At 41.5% G+C, this 27,135-nt stretch overlaps 1 protein-coding gene across 1 annotated transcript in view; it reads left to right on the top strand.

Annotated features, from left to right (window-relative positions):
* Positions 1-27,135, top strand: part of snd1 (staphylococcal nuclease and tudor domain containing 1) — a 778,779-nt gene that overhangs the window by 248,099 nt on the left and 503,545 nt on the right. Inside the window, exon 15 of the mRNA XM_033040015.1 lies at positions 10,523-10,664. Coding sequence (XP_032895906.1) covers positions 10,523-10,664 — 142 coding nt within the window. The remainder of the gene's footprint in view (positions 1-10,522; positions 10,665-27,135) is intronic.

Genomic DNA, 27,135 nt, shown 5'->3' with positions numbered 1-27,135 from the left:
TGTTAAATTCTTCTTAAACTTAAATTTTCAAAGTTAAAAATTATAAATAACGTGAAATATAACATCAATCTGAACGAAACTTTTTACGAACGACCACAGTGGACATTAACACATACACCTCATCCGTTTTGGACTACATAAAATTCTGCACCAACAACGTCACAACCCACAAACAAATAAAGACCTTCCCTAATCAGAAGCCGTCGATGAGCAGAGAGGTCAGACTCTTGCTGAAGGCTCGCTTTTAGATCCGGCGACGCTGAGGGATACAGCTCATCCAGGGCCAACCTGAAAAAGGGAATCAGGAGCGCAAAACTCAAATACAAACAGCAGATCAAGGAGCTCCCCCCCCCCCCCCCCCCCCAGATAACTAGATAACGCCTCCCTTCCTGACGAGCTAAACTACTTCTATGCTCGCTTTGATCGGGACAATAAAACACCAGCCATCAAAGCTGCCCCACCCCCGAATGAACAACCCCTCAGTCTCTCCACCTCTGCTGTACAAGGCGCACTGAGCAAAGTGAATGAGCACAAAGCTGCCGGCCCCAATGGCATCCCCGGGCGTGTGCTCAGGGCATGTACTGGACAACTATCCCTGGTCTTCACTGACATTTTCAATCTGTCACTGGCCCAGGGTGTCGTCCCTACTTGCCTCAAGACCTCAACCATTGTGCCAGTGCCCAAACAGTCAGCTTCAGGGAGTCTCAATGACTTTCGCCCAGTGGCACTCACCCCTGTCATTGCGAAGTGCTTAGAGCGACTGATCTTGGCTCACCTCAAAGCCAGCCTCCCCCCCACACTGGACCCCCATCAGCTTGCTTACCGGCCCAACAGGTCTACAGAGGACACCATATCTGCGGCCCTACACTCTGCCCTGACCCACCTGGACAACAACAACTCCTACATCAGGTTGTTGTTCATCGACTTCAGCTCCGCATTTAATACTGTCATCCCCGCCAGCTTGATCACCAAACTCAGCGGACTTGGCATCACCACCTCCCTCTGCAATTGGACACTGGATTTCCTCACCAACAGACCCCAGTCTGTTAGGATCAACAACTTCACCTCCTCCACTCTGACACTGTGCCACAGGGTGCTCAGCCCTCTCCTCTACTACAATACAATACAATACAAATGTATTGTCATTTGAGCCTCAGTGAGACTCAAACGAAATTTCGTTTACACAGCCATACAAACAAAGACAATGTCCTACAGACATACACACAATTAAATTCACACAAACATCCATCACAGTGAACTCACTGTGATGGAAGGCAAAGTCTTTTCTCTCCCCTGTTCTCCATGTCTCTCCCGATGTCCAAGCCCCAGGCGGGTGATGATAAGTCCCACGGCCATTTTAGGCCACGCGGGGCGATTTACGGCCCCGCTCCCGGTCTGAAAGTACAAGGTTGGAGCCCCCGGCGGGCGCTGGAATGTCCCACGGCCATGAAGCCGCGCCAGGTGATGTACGGTCCAGGTCCGGGTCGTTCCAACCACGCGACACGGGCTGGAGAGGTCGCGTTGCGGGAGCTCTGGGAAGCGGTCTCTCTCTCCCCCCGGACCCGCGAGCTCCCGATGTCCCAGTCCACCGGACCTGCGGCTGTGTTGCTGGAGCCTCCGAGCCCCAGGAGTCGAGTCGCAGCAGCGAGTCACCACCGCTCCCCACGCTCCGAGGCCGGCCAGCCCCACGATGGTGAGTAGTCCGCAGCTCCGCAGTCTCCCGAGCCCCCGGGTCGTTCAGGTTGGAGGCCGCTCCACGGTGCTAGGCCCCAACGACAACGGAGACCCGACAGGGAAAAGGTCGGGTCTCCCAGACAGGGAAGAGATTTTAATTAGTTTCCCCCTGCCCCCCCCGCCCCCCACATATACACATTTAAAACTAGTATTAAAAAACACCAAAACACTACATTTAACTAGACAAAAATAAAAAAAAGACAGACAGGCTGTAGGGGCCACTGCAACGTGTGAGTCGCGCCGCCCACTTCTCCCTCTTCACCCATGACTGCGTCCCTATGCATGGCTCCAACGCCATCATAAAATTTGCCGATTACATCACGGTGGTAGGACTGATCAGGGACAACAACCAATCAGTCTATAAGGAGGAGGTCCAGAATCTGGCAGCCTGGTGTACCAATAACAACATCGTCCTCAACTCAAAAAAGACGAAGGAAATCATTGTTGACTTCAGGAAGACCAGAGGTGGCAGACATACCCCCATCCACATAAACGGGACTGAGGTGGAGCGAGTCTCCAACTACAAATTCCTCGGGGTACACATCTCAGAGGATCTGTCCTGGTCCCTCAATACCACCAAACTGATCAAAAAGGCACAGCAGCGCCTCTACTTTCTGAGGAGGCTTAAGAAAGCTCACCTGTACCCCCAGATCCTGTCCAACTTCTACCGCTGTACCATCGAAAGCATCCTGACCACCTGCTTCACGGTATGGTTCAGCAGCTGCACCACAGCTGATAGGAAGGCACTGCAACGGGTGGTGAAAACCGCTCAGCACATCATCGGTGCCCCGCTCCCTGCCATGGATGCCCTCCACCGCAAACCGTGTCTGAGACGGGCCGGGAAAATCATCAAGGACCCCTCTCACCCTAACCATGGACTATTTGCCCTCCTCCCATCAGGGAGGCGGTACAGGAGCCTCAGGTATCGCACAAGCAGGCTGAGGAACAGCTTTTTCAATAACACCATTACACTGCTGAACTCACAGTCCCGACGCTAGCTATCTTTTATACTCTCCCATCTGTATACATTTATTTGCCTATGTACCAGTTTAATTCATCCACAGTGCACATATTGTTTAACCAGTATTTTTTATTTCTGCTATCTTGCACTCTGACCAGAAGCTAAACTGCATTTTGTTGTACCTGTACTCGTATTTGTGCAATGACAATAAAGTTGAATCAGGACAAAGTTGAGTAAGGTGGTGCAAAACTACTGTGTACTGTTTTGACGTAGGTCCCAGATCACATAGGCGCTCATAGATAGATAAATAGAAACAAGACAGGACTTTTGGTAATATAGAGAGGGGGAGAAAGAGGTAGGTACCCAGGGCCATTGTCGACATGGTGGACCTAAGGGCCTCTTTCTGTGCTATTTCACTCCATAACTTCAATCCACTATTTGAGTATTTTGGTTTTACAATTTTGGCATCGGATGGCAAATAATCCTTTTAGAGACATGTTTGGAAAATATCCTAATATGGATTTTTGCTTTGGGATGGGATTGCCTCAATCATATACATTACTCTGCTGCTATGCTTTTTTTAAATGTGGTTCTGTAACATAACCCAGGTTTAGCCTTAAATTTGATCTGTGTTGTTGAAAAAACAAACAAATATGGAAGAGATTATACTGTTAGGTTTAAAGACTCCATCCCTGATGCCATTTCCTCTTAATTGACAGCTTCATAACCACTCTATATGAAAGCATGAAGCTAATTGTGTTTTTGTGCTGATTAAAGAAAATGCTTTTAAATAGGAGTAAATTATAACCTGTCTGTCAGTAGTTTAAAAATGATTCCTCTGTCTCCCTGAAATAAATATACCTGTTCCTCTAATGGCAGTGTCTATTTGTACTTTGTTTATGTGGCCAGATGAGAACAAACCTGATGTGATTTGGCAGGATTGAGAGTCTGCTGATTTTCTTTCTGACTGCAGTGCCAATTTCAGTTGCAAATCAAGTGTGTTTTAAAAATACATATTCAGTTCCCTTCATAATGTTTGGGACAAAGACCCATCATTTATTTACTTGTCTCTGAACTCCACAATTTGAGATTTGTAATAGAAAAAAATCACATGTGGTTAAAGTGCACATTGTCAGATTTTAATAAAGGCCATTTTTATACATTTTGGTTTCACTATGTAGAGATTACAGCAATGTTTATTCTGTACATAGTCCCCCCCATTTCAGGGCACCATAATGTTTGGGACACAGCAATGTCATGTGAATGAAAGTAGTCATGTTTAGTATTTTGTTACATATCTTTTGCATGCAATGACTGCTTGAAGTCTGCGATTCATGGACATCACCAGATGCTGGGTGTCTTCTCAGGGGATGCTCTGCCAGGACTGTATTGCAGCCATCTTTAGCTTATGCTTGTTTTAGAGGCTAGTCCCCTTCAGTTTTCTCTTCAGCAGGCTCAATAAGTGAGTTCGGTATACCGACTGCGCATGCCCAGGTCAAAGGTCACTATGCATAAACAGCCCTGGAAAGCAGTGAAGCAGTGTAGACCTGCATTTCTTCCGTTTTTTCCAGCTTTGATCCTGCTAGGTAAGAAAATACTGCTTTCAAACTATAAAATAGTTGTATTTATTGTTCCTTTGTTAAAAGCTAAGATTATTTTGTTGTTTTTATTGCTTTATTATGCTTTGGTGAGTGAGCGAGATCGTGCTCGTCCGTGGTCGGTGTTGGGCCCGGGTCTGTTGAGTTGCTGCTGGGCCATTCCCGTCCCCGTCCCCTTCCAGGTGTCTCGTCCCTGTCCGGGGGCGTCGGTCCGGGCTTACAGCCGGTGCGGAGACAAGGCCGAGTTGCTGCAGTGCCTTGTGTGGTATGGCTGATGCTCGACTTTCGCTGGCGCCGGGGGGTTGGCCGCTGGCGGTCCCTGGCCCGTCGGGGAGCGGGGTCGGGCTGGAGTTGGCACTTCTTCTCCACGCTGGCTATGGGCTTGGGGGCCGCTGGTGTCGTCGGTCCTGGCCTGTCGGATGGCCCAGCGAGAGTTGAGCTGGGGTTTCCGCTTCTTCACCGCACTGGTTGTGACCGATGACACCAACGGCCCCAGGCCCACAGCCAGTGTGGCGAAGAAGCGCCAACCCCAGCTTAACTCCCGCCGGGCCAACAGACAGACCCGGGAGGTACGGGAATGGCCCAGCAGCAACTCAACAGACCCGGACCCGAACCGACCACGGACGAGCACGATCTCGCTCACTCTCCAAAGCATAATAAAGCAATAAAAACAACAAAATAATCTTAGCTTTTAACAAAGGAACAATAAATACAACTATTTCATAGTTTGAAAGCAATATTTTCTTACCTAGAAAAAATGGAAGGAATGAAGGTCCCACTGCTCCACTGCTTTCCAAGCTGTTTATGCAGTGAACTTTGATCTGGGCATGCGCAGTCGGAATACCGAACTCGCTTATTGGGTTCAGATCGGGTGATTGACTCGGCCACTCAAGAACTTACCGTTTTTTAGCTTTGAAAAACTCCTTTGTTGCTATAGCACTAATTTTGGGATCATTGTCTTGCTGTAGAATGAACCGCCGGCCAATGAGGTTTGAGGCATTTTTTTTTTTTAACTTGAGCAGATAGGATGTGTTTATACACATCAGAATTCATTATGCTACTACCATCAGCAGTTGTATCTTCAATGAAGTGAGCCAGTACCTTCAGCAGCCATACATGTGCAGGCCATGACACCCCCACTAACGTGCTTCACAGATGAGGTGGTATGCTTTGGATCTTGGGCAGTTCCTTCTCTACTCCATACTTTGCTCTTCCCATCACTCTGATATGTTAATCTTTGTCTCATCTGTCGACAAGAGCTTTTTCCAGAACCGTACTTCTTGGCAAACTGTAACCTGGCCATCCTATTTTTGCAGCTAACCAGGTGTTTGCACCCTCTGTATTTCTGTTCATGAAGTTTTCTGTGGTCTGAAGGCCTGTGGTCATTGACATATCCACACCTGACTCCTGAAGAATGTTTCCGATCTGTCGGACAGGTGTTTGGGAATTTTTCTTTATTACAGAGAGGATTCTTCTGTCATCAGCTGTGGAGGTCTTCCTTTGCCTGCCAGTCCCTTTGCGATTAGTAAGCTCACCAGTGCTCTCTTCTTAATGATATTCCAAACAGTTGATTTTGGTAAGCCTAAATTTGGCTGATGTCTCTAACAGTTTTATTCTTGTTTCTCAGTCTCATAATGGCTTCTTTGACTTTCATTGGCACAACTTTGGTCCTCATGTTGAAAACAGCAATAAAAGTTTCCAAAGGTGATGGAAAGACTGGAGGAAAGAGCAGGTGCTGAGAGCTCTCTTATACCTGCATTAAGGAGGCAATTAAGCACCACCTGAGCAATTACAAACACCTGTGAAGCCATGTGTCCCAAACATTATGGTGCCCTGAAATGGGGGGACTATATAAACACTGCTGTAAATTCTACAAGGTGAAACCAAAATGTGTAAAAATACCCTTAAATAAAATCTGACAATGGGCACTTTAACCAGATGTGATTTTTTACTATAACAAATCTCAAATTGTGGAGTACAGAGGCAAATCAATAAATGATGGGTCTTTGTCCCAAACATTATGGAGGGCACTGTATCAGATTACCCCAAATGTTTTTATGAGCAACATATTGACTTTTCACTTCCAGTTCATTATAAACGCTCCACCTGCAGCTATAGATAATGAGCTCTGAAGAGATTGTTCTTGTTTTTTTGTTTCACCCTGCTCTACATTCAGCAAGTATAGTTGGCTCTAGAAATGCACGACTGCCACTGACTCCCCAGGGAGATTGCAGCATTTAATATTGTAGCTGGAGGCTGTGTATAATTATTTGGTCCTGTGTTACATGACAGTTTTCAATAATAGTTTCTCCCTTTACTCTCACAAATAAGCTACCCAGTAATGGTAAATAATTTTGATGCAGCTTCCTTATGTAGTTTAAAGCATATGGATCCAAGTTGTTTGTCCTTTGTGCCGCACACATCTACTTTCCCAGCAGTTTCTGTATATTTCAATGTGTTCAGCATCAATGACACACCACTGTGGCAAAATGCACTTTCCGGAGATAGCCTATTCAAAAATGTCGTCTTATTGGCTCTGAAAGGCAGCAGCACTTAATTTACCTGAAACTATTGAAATGGAACTGAATTGTCTGAAATGCAACAACATTCTGAACTCACCTGATTTGTGATTTATAAATGCGCATATTGTTCACAGAAATTTACAGCACACGGTGAGCTATTAGACCTGTCATTGGCTGGCTGAAAAACAAAATACCTGAATGAGAATGCAAAAAACAAAAAAATAGAAGCAGGGATTGTATCACTGGCCTTATAAACCTGTCCCATCATTCATTTAGGGCATGGCTAATGTGACATTAGCTTCTGATCTACACTCCTGTCTGTTCCCCATCTTTCTAGGCTCCCTTTTATACTCAATCTTGCACTTGCATAGAACAGTATAGAGACAGGGACAGGCCCTTGGCTAACCATGATGCCAAACTAATATATCCCATGTCTGCACATAATCTGTATTCATGTATTCAGTCCCTGCTTGTTCATGTGCCTTGTCAAAATGCCTCCCAAATGTTACTGTTGTACCCGCTTTTACCACCTCCCATGCAACTTGTTCCAGCCAACTATCACAGACTGACGCTTCAGAGAAAACAACCCATGTTTGTCCAACCTCGCCTTGTGGTTAATATGTAAAATCCAGGCAACGTTCTGGTGAATCTCTTCTGCACTCTCACCAAAGCTTGCATATTATTTCTTTAGTGTGGCAACCTGAGCTACAAATGTGGCTTAAAACAAAAGTTTTGTACAACTGCAACATGGCTTCCCCACTTTTATCCCCTGTGTCCCAATTAATGAAGACGGGCATGCCATATGCTTTCTTTATCAACCTATCTATGTGCACGCCCTTTCAGGGAGCTATGGACCTATGCACAAGATCCCTTTTTACATCAGTGCTACTAAGGGTCCCGCCATTTATTGTGTACTTTCTTCTTACACAAAGGCACAAAATGCAAAACCGTAAGAATATTAGAGTCCACACGCCATTTCCAGACTGATTTGTATTCTATAAATATCATTTGACACTATTCCTCACTACTGACAACTCCACCAATTTTCATTTTGTCTGTGAATTTGTAAATCAGACCACTGACATTTTCAACGAGATCATAAAATAACAGAAATCTTACACTGTGTTCAAGAAGGAACTGCAGATGCTGGAAGATCGAAGGTACACGAAATTGCTGGAGAAACTCAGCGGGTGCAGCAGCATCTATGGAGCGAAGGAAATAGGCGACGTTTCGGGCCGAAACCCTTCTTCAGACCCTTCTTCTGAAGAAGGGTTTCTCCAGCAATTTTGTGTACCAGAAATCTTACACTGAACCTTACAGTACACCATTGGTCACAGACTTCCAGTCAGAATATCATCCCTTCACTACTACTCTCTGTCGTCTATGACAAACCTAATTTTGTATCCAGGTTAACAACACGCTGTGGGTTCTTAGGATTAGTGATTCATCCTCAAGTCCTGCAAGGATTCCAAGGATTTACAACCTTCAACAAATTTCTCTACCTGTGAAATGTTCAAACTTATTTGGAAACAATTCTAGATACCACCATGGGTGGAAGCATTTCAGTATTTATTCTATCTCACTCTCTCAGGTATGTTTTACATCTCATCCTTCCAAACTTCAATGCTCAGTATTTTTTCTAGCAATAAACTTTACCCCGGGAATCAATCAGCTGATCCTTTTGGAAGTGTGTGAAGTTGATTTTCTTTGTGAGAAAGAAGAGAAAAGCAGAGTTTAAAAAAAATATTTGAACGAATGAATGAATGAATAAGTTTATTGGCCAAGTATGTACACATACAAGGAATCTGCCCTGGTGCTCCGCTCACAAGTGACAACATGACATACAGTAAACAAGTAAGGATAAAACATTAAAACATTAGGAATAAAACATTATAGTTAAAACAAGTGAATGAAATAAAATACCAGAGCAAAAGGAGGCTACAGACATCTGGTTATTGAGTAGAGCTACTGCTCATGGGGAAAAAAAATGTTTTTATGTCTGGTTATGGCGGCCTCGATAGACCAGAGTCGTCTTCCGGAGGGAAGTGTTTCAAAACGTTTGTGGCCAGGATATTAATGGGTCAGAGATGATCTTACCTGCTCGCTTCATGGCCCTTGCAGTGTACAGTTCGTCAATGGGGGTGGGAGGTTGCAGCCAATAACCTTCTCAGCTGATCGAACGATTTGCTGCAGCCAGTGCCTGGTGGCTGAGCCAAACCAGACCATGATGGAGAAGGTGAGAACAGACTCTACGATGGCAGTTTAGAATTGGACCATCATTGCCTGTTACAGATTGTGTTTCCTCAGCTGCCGCAGGAAATACATTCTCTGTTGGGCCTTTTTGACTGTGGAGTCGATGGTGCCCCCCCCCCCCCCCCCCCCCCCCCCCCCCCCCCCCCCATTTAAGGTCCTTGGTGATGGGTCCAAGGAACTTAAAAGGCTCCACTGATGTGGCTGTGGTGTTGTTAATGGTGAGTGGGGGCAGGGGCGGAAAACCCGGGGGGGCCAGAGGGGACACGTCCCCCCCATGTTTTGAGAGGTGGGGGACATCCCCCCCAAGTTTTTGTAATCCCGATTTTAAAATCTCCGCTTTTAGCGCTGGATTGAGCCTCCGAAGCCTCGCGTGTGTGTGTGCGCATGCGCGCGTGGCCACCAAAAAATTGTGTCCCCAGTCCCCTCCATGTTTTGATAGCGAGTTCCGCTCTTGGTGGGGGGAGGGGAGGGGAAGCTCTCCTAAAGTCTACTATCAATTCCACTGTCTCAAGAGCATTGAGCTCCAGGTTGTTACGAAGGCACCAGGACGTCAGCTGTGTTACTTCTTGTATTACTGTGTTACCAGCCTCACATGCTGCTTCCTGTCTGTCAGGAAGTTGGTGATCCACTGACAGAGGGGTTCAGGCACAGTCAACTGGGAGAGTTTGGAGTGCAGCAGCTCTGGCACAGTGGTGTTGAATACAGAGCTAAAATCCACAATTAGTTCCGAATTTAAAGTATTGGGAGCAATCATTTGGGAAGGCAAATGGCATATTGCTTTTCATTGAACAGATAATTAGGTCTTATTGGAAATGTCATGACCCTGATGAGACCATGCATAGACCATTTTATGCAGTCCTAGTCTTCCTGCCACACAAAAGGATATACTTATGATTGAAGGGATGCAAAAAATATTCACCAGATTGATTCCTGTAAGGTGGTAGATGGGTTTTTCTTTGCAGAGATATTGAAACGATAGAAGAAGATGGAGGTTTGATGTCTCCCTTGGCTGCAGTTTTGAAGCAATGGGTTGCAGTCAGGAAATAAGGGGTCCGTCATTTAGGACTGAGATTAAAATATTTTTTGTTATCCAGAGAGCAATTATTTTTTGCTATTCTCAATATGACTAGAGGCTCAGTTGGTTGGTACATTCAAGGCAGAAACTGATAGATTTTTGAATTTTAAAGGAATAAATGGAATGATATGTGAAAATGATACTGTGGTAAAAGGAGAAAGTAGAACAGGCATGATGGACTGAATTACCCTTTCTGTTTCTTAAGTTATGTTATCTGGTTAAAATTTATCTCTCAATCATTAATAAAATAATTTCTACTGTTATATTATGGGATCTTGTGTGTGCGATGTCTGCCATGTTTCCCAGAATACTCAAATGAATACACTTCAGAAGCATTTCATTTCATTACTAAAGTAATGTTCAATTTTATATCTTACAGGATACTCAGAAAGCCAAACAGTTCCTGCCATTCTTACAAAGAGCGGGGCGTTCGGAAGCCGTGGTTGAGTATGTTTTCAGTGGTTCCCGTCTAAAGCTCTACATGCCAAAAGAGACCTGTTTGATCACCTTCCTACTGGCAGGCAAGTGGTTAAATCATTAGCCTAGCCTGCTATTAATAATGCCACATCTGTGGTGTGGAAGGAAAGTTGTGGGTGGTTTAGTGTAAATACCTGTCACCTATCCGTTGTGTTAGTCTGTTATGATTTTAGCAATGCAACTTTAGTTTACCTCATGATCTGAAGTCGGGGGGTGGGGTGGAGGGGGGTAGGGCCAAATGAGTTGTGATGCTTTACATGTCATTTTACCAGCATTATGAAGATTGTGGAGGGTTTGAGAACGGGTAAAATGTCAAGATACTAAACACCACACATGTACCATTGTCTGTTATCCCTTGATCGTCCTCAACTCCAATGTTTCCAATATCTGTGTCCCATCCACATCCTTTCACTCTGTTTTTACTTCTTGTGCCTCGTTTCCTCTTGACCCTAAATGATAAACTGAGAAAGCTAGGCTGCTCTCCTTGGCACCGAGGAGCCGGCACAAAGACCTAACAGGTATCTAAAATCATGAAGGGTTTAGCCAGAGATAAACTGTTCAGTCAGTTTTTATATTCTCTGCCTGAAAGAAAGCTTGCAGGGAATATAAAAACTGACCGTAAACGTTTCTTTAGGTATGTAAAAAGAAAAAGATTAGTTAAGACGAAAGTAGGTCCCTTACAGTCAGAGACAGGTGAATTTATATTGGGGAAACAAGGAAATATCAGAACAGTTAAACAAGTACTTTGGTTCTGTCTTCACTAAGGAAGACATAAACAATCTCCCAGAAATACTAGGGGACCGAGGATCTAGTGGGAGGGAGGAACTGAGGGTAATCCACATTAGTCAGAAAATGGTGTTAGGTAAGCTGTTGGATCTGAAGGCAGATAAATCCCCAGGGACTGATGGTCTGCATCCTAGAGTAATCAAGGAGGTTGCCCTAGAAATTGTGGATGCATTGGTGATCAACTTTCAATGTTCTCTCGACTCTGGATCAGTTCCTGTGGACTGGATGGTAGCCAATGAAACTCTACTTTTTAAGAAAGGAGGGAGAGAGAAAACTGAGAATTATAGACCATTAAATCTTACATCGGTAGCGGGGAAGATGCTGGAGTTGATTATTAAAGATGTTATAGCAGCGCATTTGGAAAGTAGTGACGGGATCGGTCAAAGTCAGCATGGATTTATGAAGGTGAAATCATGCTTGACTAAGCTTTTGGAATTTTTTGAGGATGTAATAAGTAGATTGGATAAGGGAGAGCCAGTGGATGTGGTGTTTCTGGACTTTCAAAAAGCCTTTGACAAGAGATTAGTGTGCAGAATTAGAGCACATGGTATTGGGGATTATTATCTGAATGGTGTCATTAGTTACTTCAAAAAATTCACATTACTCGGACTGGATCTCCCCTTAACAAAGCACACCAAATATCCTTCATTGATCCCTGCCTCTGCAAGTCTAGCAAAGCAATTCACCCTTGCTGTGGTCAATTCGAGAGCCTGATAACAACAGGAACAAAGCTAGATTCTTGAATCTAGCCATATGTGCTTTCAAGCTTTTGTATCTTCTGCTCAATGGGAGAGAAGTAAAGAGGAACGACTGTGGTATGAGTAATCCTTGATTGTGTTAGCTGATTTCTCTGAGGTAGCATGAAGCGTATGTGGGAGGGGCACAGGAAGGAGGCTAGTTTGCATGATAGGTGGTGTCCACACCCATCTGCAATTTCTTGTGTACCAAGCCATGATGGGTCCAGAAGGGATGCTTTCTATGGCACATCTGTAACATTTGGTAGGAGCCATTGGAGACATGTAATTCCTTAGCCTTCTGAGGAAGTAGAAACACTGGAATGAAATCTTGACTGTAGCATCTATGTAGTAGGACTAGGGCAAATTGTTGGCGATATTTTCCCCTGGAACCTGAAGCTCTCGATCATCTCCACTTCAGCACCACCCCTTCATGTTGCTGACACTGAGGGAGAGGCTGCTGTCTTGACACCATGTTACCAATCTCCTTCCTGTACTCTGGTCTATTATTGTTTGATGGGGTATAATAAGTAGCAATGTTACAAAATTTTGAGATTTTAAAAATCAAGTCTGTAATTTATCCCATCAGATAAAGCAGAAAAATAAGTTTAATTTGACACCTAATTCACTTTCATATCTCAAGTATTTAAAAAGTTATGGCCATTTTCATACTGGGAAATGAGCATCTTGTTCCCTATTGATTTTCTATAGACATAACAAAAAAGCTGTGATCGTGAACAGTCAAAAGCCCATAACTTTCTTAAAAATTAAGAGAACTGAATGAAATTTTCAGTTATCATAGATTGAAGCATTCTGAAACAAATATAAAATAATCTTACTTGGATGACCTGAAATTAAAGCATATAATTAGTTAGTTACCTAATTGTAGCTAATTTCAGACTTCAATTACTAGATCTAAAAATCTATCCATTTCTTAATAAATGATTAACATTTTTAAATAGCCTAAATGTCCAAATAATATTCACAAATAATTCACAATAAAACATGATTTTTAAATCTCATTTACATTAATTTATAGGCCAAATGGAAGGAATTTAATGTTTAATTGCAGTAAATAAATGCCCATTTAAATCAGCTTTCCAGTGGGTCCCTGTGGAACGCGCTGGTTTAGAACGTTCACATTGCGGTAGATTTGTGCCCCCAAATGCCGAGAAAAATACTGCGGAATATAATGGGCCCAAATTGAGCTACTCGCAATATTAAACTTTGTATAAAGGGATCTTTAGAAGCCCTTTTTAATGTAAAAATATACAGCCTAACTTCAATTGTTTGCTTTATGAGACCCTGCGGTTGCTGGCGGTCGCGGGTTTAGAGATTGATTTTTAAACTACTATAACTATTATTCAAGGCCTTTAAACCTAATAATAGCTTTTGCGACGGGGTCTTCCAGCGATTTTTCGTTAATAATTAACTAGGCTGAACATTTTCGATTGGAACAGCTTAGAGAAAATCGCGTTTTAAACCCGCCCCCTCTAAACGGCGCCAAAATCGCGCACACTCGCAGCGACAGATTTTCAACGACGCTTCAGGTAGGCTTTGCAACATACCTATAATAAGGTGCTGAGAACATTGCATTGCAGGGGACTGCTGTTGCAAATTATCTTGGAGGATCTTTGTCACCTATCCTTACTGATTGATCAGAAATGGAAGGATCCAGTTGCAAAGAGGGTGCCATGTCCTACGTCCATGAGTTTGGAGATGGGTTTGGTAGGAATTATGGTGTTGAATGCAGCCATAATCAAAAGATAAAAGACTGACGTAAGTGTGCTTGTTACCCAGATGTATCCGGGCTGGTGTAGGGCCAAGGAAAAGGCATCTATCCTGATTACATTTTGGGACTCTGCATGCAAGCCGTGCATATTTGATAGAAAATATATGGTGTAACTGTGCAATTAGTATTTGGTTTTGGAACACCTTGTGCCTTTTGAGATATACCTGTCAGGCTACTGTAATTCATGTTCCAACTGGCACAGTCACACAAAGCGATGCCTGTGCCAAGAGGATTTACTGAACCCAATCATGAGCTGAATTAGCTTCAGTAAATTTCACTACTACATGGTCTTCAGTGACTTCAGTTGCCCTATTGGGCTGAGTAATGCTAATGGGATGTCTCTGGAAATTAGATTATTGGTAGTTTGAAAATGTGTTGAAAATTATAAATTATGTTTATTATGAGGATATGGCAGCATTATTATTCTTAAATTAATGATCCATTGAATCACAGTTCAATTCCCACAGTGGTAGTTTAAAGCAAATGTATTTAATTCACATAATAATCCAGCCACGGGGGGAGCCCATTCTGTCAATTGCTGTCCCCTTTTAAAGGTTTAAAAACAAAATCTGGAATAAAACATCTGTGTTAAGCTATCAAATTGCCACCAAAATCCCAACTAGTTAAATAATATCACCGTCTGAAGAAGGGTTTCGGCCCGAAACGTTGCCTATCTCCTTCGCTCCATAGATGTTGCTGCACCCGCTGAGTTTCCCCAGCATTTTTGTGTACCTTCGATTTTCCAGCATCTGCAGTTCCTTCTTAAACAAATAATATCACCATTTGGTCTGCCCACGAGTCCAGTCCCACACAAGAGTAGTGACTCTGAACTACCTTTGTAAATCACCTTGCAGGTTACTCAATTGTATCAAACCATTATGGCGAATGCTGTTTGAATTGTAACATTCCATGAAGGCCCACCATCACCATGGCATCTGGGGATGAGCTATTAAATCTGGATCTAGTCCATTTATTTAACAACAAAACCACGCACATAATTTGGGTGAGTTCAGCTGCATCTGACGGCCTCTTTTATTCCCCATTCATTTTGGAAACTGGGCTAGGATAAAATTACCTGCCAGCCTCATACTCAGGTCAGGAAATTTTGTGTTTAAAGTGGCTTGGCACCAGCAGTTGAACTTTTGTGGTGTTTGATTGCACTTGTGGCAAGAATTTATCTGTTTCACAACTTCTTATTTGAATATAATCTTAATAGCGACCCGTTAGCTGAGTTTCATTTGGAACATATTGGCAAAGGAGCAATTTGCAAAGATTGCTATATGGATGGTATAACACTGAACCATTCTTTTGAGCTCCTTTTAGTCATCCTATTTTTTTTAATTCAAAATCTCCTCAATCTTGTATCTTGCCATTAGTTTCCTGTTGTAAACCACTGAAATGTAGGGTTGTAAATGTACATGGTAGATAATGATTCATTGGCTTTCAACTGGAATTAATGTGAATTTTTGTTAGAGAGAGAGAGAGAGAGAGAGAGACAGAGACAGAGACAGAGAGACAGTATGAAGATGATATAGACTGGAACAATGAACGCTGTAAGACCTTAGCAGGTCCAACAACATGTGTAGGAAGCAAAATTTTCAGTCGACGCTTTGAGTCAAAACCCTACATCTCTGCACCTTCATCTCCCTGTTGGGAGGCATAGTCTCGAATCAAAATGTCTATTTTTTTGCCTCCACAGATGCTATTTGTCTTCTCTTTTATTTTTCCTTGCAATTTATTTTCTCTTGCTTGGCCATTAGCTTTCTTTTTTATTTATTTTCCACCCGAGGGGTAATTTACAGTACCCATTTTGAGAGGAAATTGGAGCACCTCGTGGAAGTCCATCCTTTTATGGGAGTGTGTACAAATACCAGACAAACAGCACACAGGATCAGTATCAAGAGCAGGTCCCGGGAGGTGTGAAGGGAGCAGCACCAGCTTCTGTCCCGCCATGTGTAAGGAGATAATAAAGCAGACAACCAAAAGAGTGGTCAGAACTAGATTTTGGGGATAGTCGTGCAAGAGACAGGATAGAGAAAGAATGATTTTGGTCAACAATTGCGGTGAAGGCCTTGACATCTGAAGGTGCTGGAGGAATTGGATTCAATGATGACTGAATGCAGCTGGAGATAGAATGGGCTGTTGTGAAGAGATAAAAGTAGACCAAATTAAGGTGTGCAAGAGTATTAGAACACACCAGGACAGATATGCATAACCATTTATTTAAAAAATGATTATAATAATTTCATAGTCTTGCTTCCTGACCATCCCCTGATGATTTGGTGAGCTGATTGACACTTTATTACATTTATATTTTGAGTCTGCGTTTGGTCCAAGTTTATCAAATAATTCTGAGCTGACATCTTGGTTAGAGAGAGAGGTATTAATTACAGTGGGCCCCGTTAAAAAGTATTTTACTGTTAATTAAGTCATTTGGAAGCATCTTTATTGTTTAATGCAGGCATGTGTGATTTTTACATGCCATCTACCACAAATGGCAATGTCATTGGCATCATGTTGATTGATAGATTATTGGCCAGGTTACCAGTATTCTGTTGGTTTCTGAAATGCTGTCATTTTGTTGAGGAAGCTAACTGGGCATTGGTTTAATGTGTCATTTAGAAGATGGACCCTTCAACAATGCAGCTCAAATTTAAGTCCTACACCAGAGTATCAGCCTTCATTTCGTGTTTAATTCTTAGCAATGACAATGAAGCCAGAATATTGTCTCAGGATGGAGTTTTGCTCTTTATGATTGAGCTGTTGCTTTATTCTGCATGTTATTTGGCATTGTAAACTCTTCAGAAATGGATGCATGTTAGTAGGTGCTGGGAAATATAGGTGGGTGAGTTTTGAAGATGTTGTAATCTACTGTGACCAAGACAAAAACCCTGAGTGTATGCACTTGTATATAAACATAATGCCTATGTTTATATTTCATATGTGCCTCCTTCCAATCTATTTAATTGAAAGTTGTTTAATTATTTGTTTTCTCCTGAAGTGTTTACTAAGATTCCAGTTATCTTTATCAGTATTGTTCACTCCAGCTGTTTTAAGTAGAAGCAAGTTTCATGTTCAAACCATTCCCTTGGTGGTGAGTCACTTTCGTCAGCTGTTGCAATCTTTTTGATGGTTCTCAGGAGGGATTTCTGTGATTTTAATACAATTCATGTCAGGATATTCAATACTACAAAAGAGAACTTTACCTTCTGGCCATTTCTCTCTATAGTCAAATGGGTCTTTGAATCTTGATTTATAGTGCCACTTTACCAGTGGTACAAGTCGAAACACGTTTTCAACAATGTCTGGATGGATCTAAAAACTGCCCTGCTGTATTAGGTTAGTTAGCTACCATAGGTTTTGTGTTCTTCCCTAAAAGAGGAGGAATTCATTGAGCACGAATGTTACTACACATTGGGCAATGTCGCATACTTTTCATGTTATCTTCTGGCATAGAAGGAAGCCGCTGGTCTGCCGCAGCTTTGCTGGCATTCAGAGCAAACAGCCCAGTCCCGTTTCCCCATATTTCCCTGCAGCCTTTTTTCTCAACCTACCCATCAACTCTCTTCCCCCACCCGTCTTCATTAAGGGTAATGTATATTAGCCAATTAATTTACATATCAGCAATGACAAATACCGATGGCCCCAGAGTACCACGCAAATAAGAATTTGTCCTTTTGCTTCTTTACATAGCAGTTTAGGACAAAATCGTTCATCTGGATTCTGTGCCTCCTAGGTGCTGGTACTTCCCAGATGCTAGATCTATTCTTGTATGGTGGTCACCAATGTGTTGATCTGCAGATATATATCACAGGATTTTTCTCAAGAACCAATAACTTCCGTGTTTGCACATTTTTTTAAAAGAAACTTCCACTGTTTTGTGTAGCTTCTATGACCCTGTTGGAGGTAGTGATGAATGTCTTCACTTTTATGCTTTTTAAAGAATCCTTGGATTTCTTTTGCACTCTCCTAAAACTAAGCACCTCCTAACACGCTTCAGTACCAGTGATGTACATTTGAAGTGTTATAAAAAATAATAGGAGCAGGAATAGGTCTTTCTGCTCCTCGTGCCCCTTCTATTGTCACTCAGTAAGATTATGACTGGATTTTATACTTCAAAAAAACTGTCCTGGATATCACCAAATTCCCAGTTTTTCTTAATATCCAAAATATTAATTCTCTGTCTTGGATATGTAGTGACTAAACTCGACAGTCCTCTTGGCTAAAAAAAGAATAATGAGCTCATTGGTCTTTTTCTGAGCTCATATTTCGGCCCAATATTTTTTATATTTCCTAATAAGATAGTCTTCCCTTCTCAGGAATCAGTGGTGCACTCTCTCCTTTGTAATGGCATCCTTTTTTGGGTAAGGTGATCAAATCTGCGCTTGATATTTCTAGTCCAATCTCACAAGGCCCCTGTACAATTGCAATAAGACATCTTCAATCTTTTTGCGGTAAGGTCAACATGCCATTTGCCTTTCTGCTACTATAACCAGCATGTTACATTTTAATGATTCATGTACAACCATACCAAACACCCCCTGACCACCAATGTCTCAAGAGTGTTTTATTCTCGTATGTCCTGAAACGGCACATTGAAATTCTTATTTGCAGAAGCAGCATAACAGGTTTGTAAACACAGTACTCAATAGATAATATAACAACCAAAAAAAGACATTCAATAAATGCCAGAGGAGGTAGATGAGGCTGGGACTATCCCATCTTTTAAGAAATAGTTGGACAGGTACATGGATAGGACAGGTTTGGAGGGATATGGACCAAGCGCAGGCAGGTGGGACTAGTGTAGCTGGGACATGTTGGCCGGTGTGGGCAAGTTGGGCCGAAAGGCCTGTTTCCACACTGTATCACTTTATGACTCTTATGACTTCTATTCCCATGATAACAATGAAATATCCAGAATCAAGCCCTCTCCCTCCTCCCCAGGGAAAAATACATAACTGCAGTTGGTGCTAATTAAAATAAATGTTATTTCCACATTTTCTGGCTTTTTCATTTGAACAAATCTATCACGACCTTGACTAGAAAATGTTGTTAATTTGTTAATTTAAAATGTTGTTAATTTGTTAGATTGCATGATTTTATTTCAAATTGCATGATGCGTTTGGTGTTATGTAAATAACAAACCTTGCATATATCTGGATGACAGTGCTGGTTTAATGAGACAAGGTATGTGGCTCAATTGTATCCAAATGTTACATCTTGAATAGCATATTTAAATTTATTCAGTTGCATGCATTAATATGCTCTAGCCACTAAGTGACGTCTTACCTCAAGACATTTTCTTTTTATCCACAAAAAATTCTAACTTGCTGCTGTTGAATACAAAAATATATATATTTTGCAGAATTCCTTCATCTTTGGTTTAATTTAGGAAAGGTGAAAAAAAACCACTTGAAGTTACAGCTAGCGCACCAAGCCTAAAGAAAAACTGCAGTCACCAGTCTAATCCTTGGAGGCTAGATTCATTGTGTTTACAGATTGCCTAAGAAAATTATGTTATTGGGCAGATTCGCTCTTAAACAGCATCTAATAAACTAGCACCTTGCTGGGTGAGAGGTGGATTATGTAGAGGTTGTAAGCTTTCTTATTAACAGTACACTTTAAAGTTGTACGATTTGAATATAGGGAAGCTATTTACGCATTCAGCTACAGTGCCCTCCATAATGTTTGGGACAAAGACCCATCATTTATTTATTTGCTTCGGTATTCCACAATTTGAGATTTGTAATAGAAAAAAAATCACATGTGGTTAAAGTGCACATTGTCAGATTTTAACAAAGGCCATTCTCATATATTTTGGTTTCACCATGTAGAAATTACAGCAGCGTTTATACATAGTCCCCCAATTCAGGGCACCATAATGTTTGGGACACAGCAATGTCATGTAAATGAAAGTAGTCGTGTTTCGTATTTTTTGTTGCATATCCTTTGCATGCAATGATTGCTTGAAGTCTGCGATTCATGGACATCACCAGTTGCTCGGTGACTTCTCTGGCGATGTTCTACCAGGCCTGGATTATGCTTGTTTTGAAGGCTAGTCCTCTTCAGTTTCTCTTCAGCATATACAAGGCATACTCAATTGGGTTCAGATCGGGTGATTGACTTGGCTACTCAAGAATTTACAATTTTTTAGCATTGAAAATCTCCTTTGTTGCTTTAGCAATATGTTTGGGATCATTGTTTTGCTGAAGAATGAACCGCCGGCCAATGAGTTTTGAAACATCAGTTTGAACTTGAGCAGATAGGATGTGTCTATACACTTCAGAATTCATTATGCTACTACCTCAGCAGTTGTATCTTCAATGAAGATATGTGAGCCAGTACCTACAGCAGCCATACATGCCCAGGCCATTACACCCCCACCACCGTGTTTCACAGATGAGGTGGTATGCTTTGGATCTTGGGTAGTTCCTTTTCTCCTCCATACTTTGCTCTTGCCATCACTCTAATATGTTAATATTCATCTCATCTGTCCACAATACTTTTTTTCAGGACTGTGGTTGTTCTTAAGTAAACTGTAACCTGGCCATCTATTTTTAAGGCTAACCAGTGGTTTGCATTTTGCAATGTAGCCTATGTACTTCTGTTTATGAAGTCTTCTGCGGACAGTAGTCATTGACAAATCCACACCTGAAGAGTGTTTCTGATGTGTTGGACAGGTGTTTGGGAATTTTTTCTTTATTATAGAGAGAATTCTTCTATCATCAGCTATGGAGGTCTTCCTTGGCCTGCCAGCCCCTTTGCGATTTGTAAGCTCACCGGTGCTCTCTTTCTTCTTAATGATGTCCCAAAACAGTTGATTTTGGTAAGCCTAAGATTTGGCTGATGTCTCTAACAGTTTTATTCTTGTTTCTCAGTCTCATAATGGTGTCTTTGACTTTCATTGACACAACTGAGGTCTTCACGTTGATAAACAGCAATAAAAGTTTCCCAAGGTGATGGAAAGACTAGGTGCTGAGAGCTCTCTTATACCTGCATGAGGGAGGCAATTAAACACACCTGAGCAATTACAAACACCTGTGAAGCCATGTGTCCCAAACATTATGGTGCCCTGAAATGGGGGGGACTATGTATAAACACAGCTGTAATTTCCACAAAGCCAAAATGTGTAAAAATACCCTTTTACCACATGTGATTTTTTTCTATTACAAATCTCAAATTGTGGAGTACAGAGGCAAATAAATAAATGATGGGTCTTAGTCCCAAATATCACGTATGATGTAAACTGAAGTATTATCAGTGATGAATTGTATGTTATTTCGACTGCGGTAGGAATTATGTTAGTTAGTGTTATTTGAATTCCGTTGATAAGAAATCGTAGTCTCATTTTCCTCGGCTAGAAAGGCATATTTTTGCTTCACTGCAGACACATATTGCTGTGAATATAAATTTCCTACAGGTATTGTAATTTCACAGAAACATAAATACAGTGAAATGCCATGAGGATAAGTATTTGCAGCATTTCACTAAGTCTCCGACTGGCAGTTAGATAAGGAAAGCAAGTGGGATTGTCATCTTTTGTGAAATAATATGTTATTTTTCTAATGAGAGTTCGCAACATTGCCTTATCTTCAGATTATAAAAGATTAAGAAAGAATAGGAAGAGACTATTATACTCATTGAGCTGTCCCATCATTCACTAAGACCATTGGCAACTGTTATCATAACTTCAGTCGCCTGTACATATCTTTTTATATTTTTGGTTTGGTTTATCTAAATCAAATAATATTAAATTAACTAATATCTGCTTTTTGCAGGAGAGAATTCCATATTTAAGCCTTGCTTAACGGAACAGTTTATTCCACACTGAATATACAGAGTCTCATTTTAATGTTTTGTTGCCAAAACACTTCTTCCACACCTTTTACACTAACTTCTTTCAAAATATGAAACTGAAGTTATTATCCCAGAATTTACTGTATTCTAGGGAATGCAAGTCTAATATAATTTGTACCGATAAGTCAATCATTGGCGAAGCGTGAGATGTTGGTTCCTACTGAGGCTCTGCGTAAAGATGGTTCTAATCAACGATGCAAGCTTTGATGTATTCAGCGCTGTAATATTCTTTGCATTTAGATGAAAACGTTTTGTTATTTGCCATCAAATATCTTCTATGCTGGCTTTTTTTTTTAATGTTAAATTAATCCAAGCTTTGAAAATCAAAATAGGATAAGGGAGAAAATAGAAAAAATGTATTGCTTCCATATAAATGAGATAATTATTTTGTAATGAAAACAGAAAATGCAGCAAACAAGAGGCAACTCAAGCAGTCTCAGTGGGTAGAGAAGAACCAAAGGTGCAGGTGCTGGGAACTACTATTGGAAATGTAAGGAACTACAAATGCTGGTTTACCCAAAAAGGGCAGTCTGAAGAAGAGTCCCGACACGAAATATCGCATATCCATTTTCTTCAGAGATGCTGTCTGACCTGCTGAGTTACTTCAGCATTTTGTCTATCTTTGTACTGATGAAGGACATTTGACCTGAACCTTTTCTTTCCACAGATGATGCCTGACGTTGAATATTTTCAGCATTTTCAATTTTCTTTAGATCTGTGAAAAATCTTTTGATTTGCCTGTGCTAAAATAACAATAGTTTTGTACAAATCATGAAGAAGGTTAATGGAACTGTTCAAAATTGTGAATGATTTTGACAGTAAATAAGAAGTTGTTACCTCTGGCTGGAAATTTGGTCATTACAGAATTAAGGTTAAGAACCAAAATAAAGGAGAAATAAATATTTGAGTTGTTTTCAATGCAGCACAAAGTGATTTGAGGTTTGTTGAGGTTGTAATTTGGAGAAAAAAAAATTATATATATAATTGAAAGGAAAAATATTTGCAGGGCTTTGTAGAAATAGTGGAGTGGCACAATTTAGCTTGCTGTTGATAGAGTTAGCAGAATGGGCTGAATTGTACCGTAGGAGTCTATGTTATAATTCAGTGATACATCTGTAATATCAGTTTGTTGACAATGGCAGGTATTGTTAACAATGGCAGGTATTTCAAGGAATAATACAGAAGTTGCAGGATCAGTTCATTCCAACGAGGAAGAAAGATTCTAAGGGGGAGTAAGATGCGACCATGGCCGATAAGAGAAGTCAAGGACAGTATAAAAATAAAAGAGAAGTATAACATAGCAAAGATAAGCGGGAAGCCAGAGGATTGGGAAACTTTTAATGAGCAACAGAAGATAACTAAAAAGGCAATACGGGGAGAAAGGATGAGGTATGAAGATAAGCTAGCCAATAATATAAAGGAGGATATTAAACACTTCTTTAGGGACATGAAAGGAAAAAAATAGTTAAGAGCAAAGTTGGACCCTTAAAGACAGAAACAGGTGAATTTATTATGGGGAACAAGGAAATGGCAGACGAGTTGAACAGGTACTTTGGATCTGTCTTCATTAAGGAAGACACAAACAATCTCCTGCATGTACTAGGGGCCAGAGGACCGAGGGTGATGGAGGAACTGAAGGAAGTTCACATTAGGCAGGAAATTGTGTTGGGTAGATTGATGGGACTGAAGGCTGATAAATCCCCAGGGCCTGATGGTCTGCATCCCAGGGCACTTAAGGAAATGGCTCTAGAAATCGTGGACACATTGGTGATAATTTTCCAATGTCCTAAAGTTTCAGGATCAGTTCCTGTGGATTGGAGGGTAGCTAATCTTATCCCACTTTTTAAGAAAGGCGGGAGAGAGAAAATGGGGAATTATAGACCGGTCAGCCTGATATTGGTGGTGGGGAAGATGCTAGAGTCAATTGTAAAAGATGAAATAGCGGCACATTTGTATAGCAGTAACTGGATCGGTCCGAGTCAGCATGGATTTACGAAGGGGAAATCCTGCTTGACTAATCTTCTGGAATTTTTTGAGGATGTAACTAAGAAAATGGACAAAGGAAAGCCAGTGGATGTAGTGTACCTGGACTTTCAGAAAGCCCCTGGTAAGGTCCCACATAGAAGATTAGTGGGCAAAATTAGAGCACATTGCATTGGGGGTAGGGTACTGACATGGATAGAAAATTGGTTGGCAGACAGGAAGCAAAGAGTGGGGATTAACGGGTCCCTTTCAGAATGGCAGGCAGTGACTAGTGGGGTACCGCAAGGCTCGGTGTTGGGACCGCAGCTATTACAATACACATTAATGACTTAGATGAAGGGATTAAAAGTAACACTAGCTAATTTGCAGATGACACAAAGCTGGGCGGCAGTGTGAACTGTGATGAGGATGCAGGGTGACTTGGACAGGTTGGGTGATTGCACAGATGCATGGCAGATAAATGTGCAGTTAACCACTTTGCTGGCAAGAATCTGATAATCATTATTATCTGAATGGTGTCAAGTTAGGAGAAGAGGAAGTACAACGAGATCTGGGTGTCCTTGTTCATCAGTCACTGCATGCAGGTACAGCAGGCAGTGAAGAAAGCTATCATAACAAGAGGAGTTGAGTATAGGAGCAAAGAGATCCTTCTGCAGTTGTCCAGGGCCTTAGTGAGACCACACCTGGAGTATTGTGTGCAGTTTTGGTTTCCAAATTTGAGGAAGGACATTCTTGCTATTGAGGGAGTGCAGCATAGATTCACGAGGTTAATTCCTGGGATGGCGGAACTGTGATATGTTGAAAGAATGAAGCGATTGGGCTTCTATACACAGGAATTTAGGATGTGAGGGGATCTTATTGAAACATAAGATTATTGAGGGATTGGACATGCTAGAGGCAGGAAACATGTTCCCGATGTTGGGGGAGTCCAGAACCAGGGGTCGCAGGTTAAGAATAAGGGGCAGGCCATTTCGAACAGAGATGAGGAAAAACGTTTCCACCCAGAGAGTTGTGAATCTGTGGAATTCTCTGCCGCAGAAGGCAATGGAGGGTAATTCTCTGGATGCTTTCAAGAGCGAGTTAGATAGAGCTCTTAAAGATGGCGGAATCAAGGGATATGGGGAGAAGGCAGGAACGGGGCACTGATTGTGGATGATCTGCCATGGTCACAGTGAATGACGGTGCTGGCTTGAAGGGCCAAATGGCCTACTCCTGCACTTATTGTCTATTGGGGTGTAGAATAAAGACATAAGTGTGGGGACCAGTTTATACTTTCAGGTTAGGTGGGGAAGAATTTGCGATTCTTCAGTGGAGTCAGTGTCTAAATTAAAAAAAAATGTATTGTGATCAAATTCCTCCATGCCTTTTTATCACCACCATTAGTCAGACGTTTCAATTCTTGCAACATTTTCACTTGTATATTGTTCCCTTTGTCATGATATTGCGAGCGACATATTCAGGCATATTGATACCGAGTTGTGCAATTTTTCCTGAGTTTTTCCACTGCTTTTAAGCTTCTATTCTTTAACAAGTTTTTTGAATTTTACCAATACTATCTTCATCATTAACGCAGTGGTTTCTTCTATCTAATTATATCTCCAACGGTTTTTATTTGTTCTTGTTTCCAGCACTTGCACTCTCTTGTCTCCATGTTGTTAGTGGCGTTATTTAAAATTTAATTGGATCTGAAGGCCTGTCAGTGTGTGTAGTATGTAGTAGTGTGCTGACGGGGTGATTTGATGAAGTGGCAGATCTTTTGTAACTTGTGTGTATTTTGAAGATAGTCTATAAAATCAGAAAGCAGATGTTCCAACTGATGTGTATATGAACAGCTGTTTCAATCCAGAATTCATAAGTTCATAAATTCAAAAGGTATTACTTTTGAGATTTCATTATTTGATTGCTAATTGTGTACATCATATTAGAGCCAGGCCCAATTGTGATGTATGTTTATTGTTGGACAAAGGCCAGACATGAAAAGATGTATAGTGTGCCATACAGCTAGAGGAGGCACAAATTGTGAAGCCAGAAGAATGAATATAGGTAGATGGGATCGGGGGGAGGGGAGAGGAGAAATGGGTATCAATCCAGGTGAGGTGGGGGTGGGCGGGATGAGGGGATGATTGTAGGTTAGATAACATTCTAAAGGTTTTTGAACAGTGGGTGCAGTAGAAAATGATTCTACTTGTGGAAAATAGCATAACAAGAGAACATTAATATCAAATGGTCACCAGGAGAACCATTATAGAATTCAGAGAAACTTCTTTATCCAGACTCACTGCCAGAGGAAATGGCTGAAGTTGAAAAAGGACAAGCAAAAAAAGGGGGAATGGAATAGAGAGTTATACTGACAGATTTAAATCATGAAAAAGGAAGGTTTTTGTTGAGCAAAAATGCTGCCAATGACTAGTCAATCTAAAGGGCAAACGAGCATGCTGTAAATCAGGGGTCGGCAACATTGTTCTGCATAGGGGCCGGGACGCATGTCTGTGAGCGGATGACGGGCCACATCTGTCACGTGTACACATGGATCCCGAAATGTTGGAGAAACTCAGCGGGTGAGGCAGTCTCATGCAACCCTTGCATGTCCCGCCCGCTGAGTTTCATTGCTGTGTCCCACATTATGGTGCCTTGAAATGGGGGGGGACTATGTATAAATTAATTACAGAAATACAGAAAACACAGCTGTAATTTCTACATGGTGAAACCAAAATGTATGAAAATACCCTTTAATAAAATCTGACAATGTGCATGTTAACCACATATTATTTCTTCTATTGCACATCTCAAATTGTGGAGTACAGAGGCAAATAAATAAATGATGGGTCTTTGTCCCAAACATTATGGAAGGCACTGTACGTTATTACCACACTTTCTGCCAGAAATAAAGTCAGTAAAATGTAACGCAGCCTTATGAAGTTGAAAAGCTGGCAGAATCCCCAGCAAACGGAGACATTAAATCTATCTGATGACTTCAGACATGTTGAGCCATTCAGATTCAAACCAATGTCTAAATTGGGAAATCAATCACTGATTGACCTGTGAAGAAGATTTGTAATATTTATCTTTTCATTGCTGAATCTCTGTGTTCAGCCAAATAGGGGTGCAAGGATATGCAAACATTTAAAATATTTTGTCCTGTGTCAGCTTCTGGATTGGTCTCAATGACTTTGATTATGTGTTGAGTGAAATTCCTTCTGTGCTAATCTGGTCTCAAAGCAATCACGGGCTGCTGCACAAATATGAGGTGTTGACCTTCCACCTCAAGCATCCCTGTACCCAAGTAAAATTTGTCAGCAAAATTGTAATTTGCAAAATTGCTCAGCAAGTACCTGCAGGGAAAACTGCTCTTGGTTATGAGTT

This window comes from Amblyraja radiata, chromosome 21 (assembly GCF_010909765.2).
Source record: "Amblyraja radiata isolate CabotCenter1 chromosome 21, sAmbRad1.1.pri, whole genome shotgun sequence".
In the NCBI taxonomy this organism is placed as follows: Eukaryota; Metazoa; Chordata; class Chondrichthyes; order Rajiformes; family Rajidae; genus Amblyraja; species Amblyraja radiata.
The sequence above is the reverse complement of the archived record's forward strand: the minus strand, read 5'-3'. Positions and strand labels throughout refer to the sequence as shown.